At 32.8% G+C, this 9,823-nt stretch overlaps 1 protein-coding gene across 1 annotated transcript; it reads left to right on the top strand.

Moving 5' to 3' along the window:
* LOC107610641 (G-type lectin S-receptor-like serine/threonine-protein kinase At4g27290) lies at positions 1-7,674 on the top strand. The gene is made up of 14 exons (XM_021108152.1): positions 1-1,359; positions 1,577-1,702; positions 1,794-1,942; positions 2,026-2,236; positions 2,366-2,603; positions 2,696-2,846; positions 2,913-3,188; positions 4,568-5,135; positions 5,435-5,578; positions 5,963-6,132; positions 6,232-6,442; positions 6,558-6,795; positions 6,906-7,056; positions 7,147-7,674. The coding sequence occupies exons 1-14, from the start codon at positions 48-50 to the stop codon at positions 7,432-7,434; spliced, it is 4,233 nt and encodes a 1,410-aa protein (XP_020963811.1). The 5' UTR covers positions 1-47; the 3' UTR covers positions 7,435-7,674.

The raw sequence follows: 9,823 nt of genomic DNA, 5'->3' as shown, positions 1-9,823 counted from the left end.
CTGTTTTAATTTATGCATTGCTGCAAAGACATCACAATATTGTAAACATGCAAAGAATGAAAAACTTTCACCACTTTGTACCAATTATTTTCCACCTTTTTCTCTATTTTCTTCTCTCCAAAACCATAGCTGCAACAGATACCTTAACTCAATTCCAGTCTCTAAGTGAAAACCAGACATTAGTTTCCAAGAATGGAGACTTTGAACTTGGTTTCTTCACTCTTGATAACTCCACCAACATCAATTATTACCTTGGCATTTGGTACAAGAACATCCCAGTCAGAACCATAGTTTGGGTTGCAAATCGTGAAAATCCCGCCACAAATCACAACTTTGTTGTGTTGCTGATAAACAACACAGCAAATAGCACAATCCTCCTTACTCAGAAAAACAAGAACACTGTTCTATGGTCTGTGAGCATATCAAGAAAACCCAAGAATCCAATTCTACAACTGTTGGATTCAGGAAACCTTGTTCTGAGAGATGAAAATGATGAGAATGAAGAGAAGAACTATCTATGGCAAAGTTTTGATTATCCTGGAGATACACTCTTGCCAGGAATGAAGGTTGGGAAGGATTTAAGAACTGGTTTTGATTGGCGCGTAACGGCGTGGAAGAATGAGAATGATCCTTCACCAGGAACCTTGAATTGGGTTATGGATGTTACCAATTGGCCTGAACCGATGCAGAGGATTGGAACAATGAAGCAGTACAATAGTGGTCCTTGGAATGGAGTTCAATACAGTGCCAAACCAACAAACAAGCCTAGCCCAGCTTTCGAGTTCATCTACTTTGCTGATGAAAACCAAGTTTACTACATGTTCAAACTTGTTAACAACTCTGTCAAAGCTAGAATGATGTTGAACCAAACCACAAACAAGATTATGCAGCTTGTGTGGACACAAGGTGTTTGGAAGATGTATGGTTCGATGCCAAGGGATTTTTGTGATGAGTATGGTGCTTGTGGTCCTAATGGGAAATGTGACATGGCTGAGTCTCCAAATGATTGTGAATGTTTGAGAGGGTATAGGCCTAAGTCGCCAAAAGAATGGATCGGATTGAATTATGAAGGAGGTTGCTTGCGCGACAAGCCACTGAATTGCGAAAGCGACGGGTTTATCAAGTATGTTAAGATGAAGGTGCCTGATACTGAGAATTGTTGGTACTTAAATCAGAGTATGAACTCGGTTGAGTGCAGAGATAAGTGCTTGAGGAATTGTTCTTGTATGGCTTATGCGAATTCGGATATTCGAGGAGAAGGCAATGGTTGTGCTTTGTGGTTTGGTGATCTTAATGACTTGAGAGTTCAACCAAATGCAGGGCAAGATCTTTATGTTAGAGTTCCTGCCTCAGAATTAGGTATGGTGGATATGTTCTATTAAACTCTTAATTAATCTTTCACTAATATATTTATTTATGGCTAAACAGTCTTTGTTTTGCTACACAATACTTGCTTGATTGTTTAATATAGCTTAATCTAAATTATTATACCATATGGTCTAAGTTTTCTTACGACTATCATTGAGATTGAAATTCTTTGTTTTATGTGAAAACAAAATAAAATGAATAATTGAAGAGACAAGAAATGGAAGCAAGGTCAAGATAGAAATTGCAGTTGGAAGCACTATTTTTGTTGTATTATGTAGCTTGCTCTTAGTTCTCTACTTCACTTGCATAAGAAGAAGAAGTTCCAAGGCCAAAGGTAAGGATTTTCTATTCTGTTATGAGGTTCAGAAAAGCTGCTTCTGAGTTATGGAAGCTATGATTAACTTTGTGTGAGAATATTGATGCAGAGAATGCAGCAATAATGGATAGTTTCATTGAAGAACAAGAGGGTCATCTAGAGCTTCCATTGTTTGATCTATCTAGTTTAGCTAAAGCTACTGGTAACTTTTCAATCAATAATAAGGTTGGGGAAGGTGGTTTTGGACCTGTATACAAGGTAATACATAAGATAAGATATTTTGGAAAAATTAAGAACATAAGCTCATTAATGAATTGGAATATTGCAATTGATAATTGTAGGGATTATTGAAAAATGGGCAAGAGATTGCTGTTAAAAGACTTTGTAGAGGTTCTGTACAAGGGCTCAAAGAATTCAAAAATGAAATTGCGCTGATTGTTAAACTTCAACATCGTAATCTTGTGAAGCTTCATGGATGTTGCATTCACAATGAAGAGAAAATGCTTGTATATGAATACTTGCCAAACAAAAGTTTGGATCTCTTCATATTTGGTATGTAATCTTGATTCTCTATTCTTAATAAAATTGTTCATACTTCAAAGTAGTTGTAACTATGTAGAATTCATCTTCTCGTTTTGATCAAATTTGAAAAAAAATGTTGATTTGTATGAAACTTTCTAGATCAAACGCGGAGAAAGCTCTTGGATTGGTCGAAGTGCTTCCATATGATTTTTGGGATTGCAAAGGGGCTCCTTTATCTTCATCGAGATTCAAGACTTAGAATCATTCACAGAGATCTTAAAGCAAGTAATGTCTTACTTGACAGTGAAATGAATCCTAAAATATCAGATTTTGGCATGGCTAGAATTTTGGGAGGAGACCAAATTGCAGCAACGACGCGACGAGTGGTTGGAACATAGTACGAACACTTAACATTGTTAATTATCATAACTGGATCGTACAACTTATTTACTTAATCATGACATTTCTTGTCTTACCTTTGTGCATTAGTGGATATATGGCACCAGAATACGCAATAGATGGAAACTTCTCGGTAAAATCTGATGTCTTTAGCTTTGGCATTTTGTTACTGGAGATACTATCCGGAAAGAAAAACAAAGGAAATCATTGGGAAAATGAAAGCACGGACCTTATTGGTTATGTAAGTGTAAACTAAACCAAATTATATCATACTATTATTCATTCACCTAACTTGATGTTGTTACAGGCATGGGATTTGTGGACAGAAGAAAGGCCTCTAGAAATTGTTGATGATATCCTAAAAGAGTCTTGTAACCTCTCTGAAATATTGAGATGCATTCAGATTAGTCTTCTTTGTTTGGAGCAACATCCATATGACAGACCAGACATGTCATCAGTGATTATGATGTTTGGAAGTGAAATTCCCTTGCCTAAGCCAAAGCAACCTGCTCTAGTTGTTGGAGAATATGCATATCAATATGATTCTGCCAATGAATTAAGTATCGAAGTCTTAGAATCTAGATGAGAAGTATTTTAGTCACATCTCCAAAAGTTCAACTTATTCACTTTTTTTTTTTTGGTAATTTAGAGGGGCTTAAGCCCAATCAACTTATTCACTTTACATAGTTAGAAGTTACAAGCCTTAGCAATTCTACCAAAAATATAAAAGAAAGTTGGCCCAATAAGGCCCATACTGGTGACGAGGCAAAATATAAAATGGTATAAGAATTTCTTAATCTTTTATGTGAAATGGCTTTGTGCTGTGTGGCTGTGTGTAATTTTTTTTCGTCCCTTTTTAATTTTAATTTGTGTGAATCAGATATGAAGGCAACAGAGGGTATTATGTGGTTTATCCGAACATGTGAAGCGTTGCCAAAAAATCAGTCATGAGAAGCAAGTCTTGAGTGGGAACATAACCTAATTGTTTCTCAATGCAGTAATCCACTATTTGAAATTTTTTATTATTAGGTACCACTTGTTTAAAGCTTACTTAAGCATGGTTTGAAATAATTTCATATTTCCTTAGATATGAGGACAAAATGTGAAGTCTTAAATAATGCTATCTTGTGAAATTTACTTTTATGGGTTTCAGACTTTCAGTCAACATTGGCTGCTCAACTATTCAAAAAGATGCACAACTTTTTAATTAACCAATTCCAATTGGGGTAAGTAAATCAAGGTGAGAACACTTTGTTTCCAGATGGACCTAGAACAATTATTATTAAGTCCGCAACAGATTTAGCCTCAGGGAAATGGACAACTAATTGGAAGTTAGGTTTCCCACCCCCAACAGAACATAAGTATTCGCGGACTAAACATTTAAATTGGGCCAAAAAAGTTTTAGATATTTTACTTTTTAGCAATTTTTTATTATTGTATAAGTTNAATTTATTAAAAATTAAAATATTGAATCTAAAATTCATTGAAAATTAATTTAAGTATTACTCATAAAATGTATAGGACTACTTAAGAAAAAGACATGCTTGGTGCCTTCTCATTAACTTAACATATTTAAATCTCCATTACGTCAAATAAATATTTAGCCTACTTTTTTTTTATAAGTGTGAAATAAAATCAATTTGTATTAGAAGTCCTGTGTTAATTTTATAGTGTAAAATAATCACTATCTCTTGAGTTAATTTGTTTTAAGTTGAATCAATTGCCATATTGAATATTGATGGTTCTGTCTGTCCTATTGTTTGGATTTTTATTTTTATTATTTATTTATTTTTAATGCAAAGATGATAACATCAGTTTCTTAAATATCACATCTAAAATCTAATCTAGGCTTTGCTAGCAACTAGCATACAAACAACATCAATTTCTTCAGTGCTCATCCTTGGGGGAAAGAAAGAATGAAAAAAAAAAAAAATCATAGTTAATAACCATTTCTCTCTGTAAAATTGTGAACAGCCACACCTCAAAGCGTTGAAAAAATATAGGAAGCACTCGATGGAAGTGCTTCTTTCTTTCATCCTAATCAATCTTCATCTCCTTCTTCTTGTTCTTCTTCCTTTCACCTACACCAGTGTCTCAGCAGATTCTTCCTCTGGGTTGAAAAATGACACCATGTGTGACTATTACAGATTTTGTGGAGCAAATGGGAACTGTGATCTTACAAACTCAAAAATATGCGTGTGTTTAGATGGTTTCACACCAAAGGACCCAACTTCCTATGATTCCTCAGACTTCAAAATGGGATGTGTTAAGAACAAAGCATGGAATTGCAGCACTGATGTGTTTGTTAGATACTCTGTGCTTCATGAACCAAATGGAACTTCTTCTTTGTTGAACCAACAAAGCTTGGGAGGTGAAGATTGCAAGGGAAAGTGCTCTAGTGATTGTTCTTGCATGGCTTATACTATAATTGGGACTGGTTGCAAATTGTGGAGTGGTGATTTGTTTGATGTTAGGTTCGTTAAGGAAGGAGGTCAAGGTATCTATATTAGAACACCAGCTTCGGATAAAGGTATGATTTTTTCTTCACTTGGGGTTAAGCATGTGTTGAATTATGTTCTAGTTATGCTAGTGTTAGTGAATACTAATAAGTAGTAGTGGTGAAGTCTCCTGCAGTTATCTTCATGTAAAGTTGATAGCTAGCTGAGAATCATGAGATGATTTGATTTGTTAGTTTTGACTAAATTGTCATTTAACGGTTCTAAACTATTAACTTTATATGAAAATAATTGCACGTTTGTTTCTGCCAAATAGTAATTTGGTGTTAATTAGTAACTAGAGTTTGTTTTTATTTGTTTGGTGATGATGAAGCAGGGAAAAAGGGTGGTGGAGGGGGAAATCAAGGTAAAAATGAGGGATTGGTCGTAGGAATAGTTGTTGGCAGCACGATAATTGTGATTTCTGGGATGATTGTGGCTTCTTGTTGCTTTCTCAGGAAGAGAACACAGTCAAAAGGTACATCCATTACTGATCATAATAGTATTTAGTTTCCTTCTGAATTAGTTATTGGTGGCTGATGAGTGATGATGATGATGTTTGTTTACAATATGTGCTACTTGCTTAACTTTATTGCCCTGTTTTTTTTCACTTTTCTTTGTTATTTATATGGTTTGTGTTAATTTAGCACATAGGTTACTTAGCTTGTTTAGTTTACTTCATGACAATTGGGAAAAGCTTATAATGGCATACAATCATAATAGTCATATAACATTTCTCCTTTTACCAATGTAATTCACAGTTCTCCTTCACATTCTTTAGTGAAGCTCCAAAAACTATAATTATCACCAGATACTATGTAGTATATGGCTAATTTCCCTCTTTCATTTCCTCAATAAATAGCATTGGGACATGTAAGGATAAATGAGATGGTTAGTTATCAAACTCATACCAATGAACAAAAGGAAGATCTGGGGCTTCCATTATTTGATCTGAAAAGAATAGCTGTGGCCACTGATAATTTCTCCCCCAACAATAAGCTTGGAGAAGGCGGTTTTGGCCCTGTATACAAGGTAAAGTTCTAATGTGCTAAATTAGTATTCAAGCAAGTAAGAAACAACAACACAACTATATCTAAAGAACTTTACTTTTTATGTGATATTGTTCTTTAGGGTATACTAGATGATGGGCGACAAATTGCTGTGAAGAGGCTTTCAAGTAGTTCTGGTCAAGGCCTACATGAGTTCAAAACAGAAGTAAAACTAATAGCTAAACTTCAACACCGTAATCTTGTAAAGCTTTTTGGATGTTGCATCCAAGAAAAGGAGAAACTACTCATTTACGAATACATGCCTAACAGAAGTTTGGACTATTTTATTTTTGGTAAGTATCCATTAGACTACTCTATATATTAGTATAAATCTCTTGTTGACATAGTCGCGAATCCCTTCATGACAATATTTTAATAGTGATTACAATATGACTGTATTGTAACCAGATCAAACACAAGGGAATGTTTTGGATTGGCCTAAGCGCTTTAATATCATTCGTGGGATTGCTAGAGGCTTGCTCTATCTTCATCAAGATTCAAGGTTGAGAATTATACATAGAGATCTTAAAGCAAGTAATGTTTTGTTAGATAATAAGTTGGACCCCAAGATATCAGACTTTGGTTTAGCTAGAAGTTTTGGAGGGGATCAGAGTAACGCAAATACAAACAGAGTTGTCGGAACTTTGTAAGTTGTATTCATCTTTGATCACCTGTTTCTCTTTCTCTCAATATTAAAAAATAAATTATTAGAATTTGATACTAATCAATCTATGTGTTTGTTATGTCTCTCTATAGCGGATATATGGCTCCAGAATATGCTGTTAATGGACAATTTTCAGTCAAATCTGATGTCTTTAGCTTCGGAGTTTTAATACTTGAAATCGTATCCGGAAAGAGAAATAGAAAATTTTATTATTCAAACAACAACGATAGCCTATATGGGCATGTAAGTGTAACAAAATTTTAAATTCTAAAATCTAATTAAATAATTTGGTGGATTCTGTATTAACATGGTTAATAATGTGTGTAATAATAGGCATGGGATTTATGGAAGCAAGGAAGGTCACTAGAGCTTGTAGATGAAAGCCTCAAAGATTCATGGAATTTGAGTGAAGTAGAACGTTGTATCCACATTGGTCTCCTTTGTGCACAACAATATCCCCATGATAGGCCAACCATGTCTTCTGTGGTTCTAATGTTGGGAAGTGATTTTGATTTGCCTCTACCTGAAATTCCTACATTTTTCATTGTTGAACCTTTTGATGCTTCAAGCTCCTCCACTGGTAAAAATGACTTGAGCATTACAGAGATGGAAGCTCGATAACCAAGATCACATATAAGATTTTTTTTTTTTTAGTCATTATAGTCGCATTATTTATGTAGTTGTCATCAGATATAGATAGTATAGTCAGATTTCTGATTATAGTTGCATTATTTATGTGTATCATAAAGTTTTGTATAGTTGTAATCAGATACAGATAGTATAGAGTCAGATTTCTCAATGTTCTTCTAGATATTATTACCAAACTTTTCTATTTTTATGTAAAGGCTAGAGGGTTTCTTATGTGTGAATTTACTAATAAAGTCTCATATGGTAGTTAGCAAAAATGTGAACCTATAGCCTTTTAAAATAGATAAACTTTTGACTAAAGGGATTCTTAATGTGAATTCACCAACATTATTAGTTAGCGAAAATTGAACCTATCTAGAACGTTTTAAAATATAGATATGCTTTTATGCTAACTGCGTCACTTTCCATTGGTTTCCACAAGTCAATGTGGTCTTTATGATGAGAACTATATATCATTATCTCCATTTTATATTTATTCTGAATTATAAATTTAGATAAAGCAATATATTAAAACGGAAATGTTTGGTAACAAAAAAATCAGCCAAAAACAGTCATAACTTGCCTTATTTAGCATTCATTAATTGTTGCAATAATTAATTAATGCTAAATAAGACAAATTTTGGCTTTTTTTTTTGTCTACCTAGCATTACCCATATTAAAAATGTTATATTTTTGAACAAATATTAATGTATTTGTCAGTTTAAAAAATTTGGTGCAACATTAATAATCCAATGAATATATATAAACAAATTATAACTAAATTTATGTATGTTATAAATGAATCATATCTTTGATCTCTTTAGATTTTATATTAATATATTATCATTCAACTACATATTTCTATTTCTAATATTTATATCATAGTTATAATTAACTGAAAAACTTTTTATTAATATGACAATATATAATTAAACGATTAAAAAATGGGCAGAATATGGCAATATTTTTGTTGGCCTTACTTTTTAGTTTTTACAGGAAATAAATAGCTTATCTACAAAATATAATATTCAAGCCAACGAATTGCTCACCATATCATAATTCATAACTACCCAAAATAAAGTTCTTGTTGTTGTCCCAACACAAAGAAGGTTCCAAAAACTGAAGAAAATGTTGGGTGTCCTCTCCATTACCCCTTTGTCTTTTTCTTTCTTTACCTTTTTTCCCCCTCTCACTAGAGTCCTTAAGCACAACGTGTACCTTCATTTAAAGAAAAGACTAAATATGTTTCGAGAAATTTTCCTTTGCAATAATTTTCTTCGTTTCTAGGGCTGCGTTTGTTTTTAGAGACGGGACAGAACATGACACTGAAACAGAGACAATAGGACAAAGACACTAAAAATTATTTTTTATGTATTGTGTTTGGATACGATAGACAAGACACTAATGTAATGTCTAGTATTATGTTTGGATACACATGGATAAGACTAAAATATTATATGAAATGACTAAAATAGCCCTGTGATTCCAAATTTTTTACATCAATACAAATTAATTTAATAAAAAATGAGAGTAAGTAGGAGTACAGACGAAACCTGAAAAAAATATTTGAAGAGGCAAAAAATTTTAATAAAAAAATATATTAGTATTTATATTAAAATAAAATTTAATAATATAATATAAAGTTAAAATGGTATTGAAGTAAAACGATAAAAAGAAAAGAATTATCTACCCCAATAAAAAATTCTACAAAAAGGAGAGAGTATCTGAAAAAGAAAAAGATAGAGAAAAAACAGGAAGAAAAAGTATCTCTGAACAACGCAATAGAAAAAATAAGAAGGGGTAATAGTGAAAAAAAAAAAGGAAAACAAAATTTATAAAATTGTCCGTGTCCACTCTTCCAAATCCCGTGTCCATCATTGTCCTTCGTGAAAGAGTGGACACAAAAGTATATAAAAAACTGTCTCGGAGACAATATGTCCACTGTCTATGTCTCTGCTTCCAAACACTTTTTAAACAAGTGTTGTCTATGTTTCCGTGTCCTGCCCCCTGAAAACAAACGCTACCTAGGTGATGTTTAGACACTTTTGATTATTACAGATACAGACATTTATCACTTCATTTAATATTTTAGAATATTAACAATCTGAAATAAGTTAAATTTTAGAATAACAATTATTTTAGAACAAAAAAAAGTAATAAAATGTTGTTCTTATCCATTGTATGCTATGAAACACTTCATTGTCACATTTCGGACACGAGACTCATTAACATTCGTTCGACACGCGTGTTTACCGTGTCCAATCATGTCTTAATAAAATATAAAAAATTATTCTCTATACACACTTGACATATCTAAATATCATCCCATGTTAACGTGTCTAACTTTATTATTAGTATGTATTTTTAAAATAAATTTAGAAAT

The sequence above is a fragment of the Arachis ipaensis genome, chromosome B08 (assembly GCF_000816755.2).
Source record: "Arachis ipaensis cultivar K30076 chromosome B08, Araip1.1, whole genome shotgun sequence".
Lineage (NCBI taxonomy): Eukaryota > Viridiplantae > Streptophyta > Magnoliopsida > Fabales > Fabaceae > Arachis > Arachis ipaensis.
This window is presented reverse-complemented; position numbering and strand designations above follow the sequence as displayed.

Bases quoted from the DNA above. Each gene is read 5' to 3' on its own strand.
- LOC107610641 (XM_021108152.1), top strand. From the start codon at position 48: ATGCAAAGAATGAAAAACTTTCACCACTTTGTACCAATTATTTTCCAC. The intron at 2,237-2,365 runs GTATGTAATCTT...GAAACTTTCTAG, and splicing joins TTTGGATCTCTTCATATTTG to ATCAAACGCGGAGAAAGCTC. The intron at 2,847-2,912 runs GTAAGTGTAAAC...ATGTTGTTACAG, and splicing joins GCACGGACCTTATTGGTTAT to GCATGGGATTTGTGGACAGA.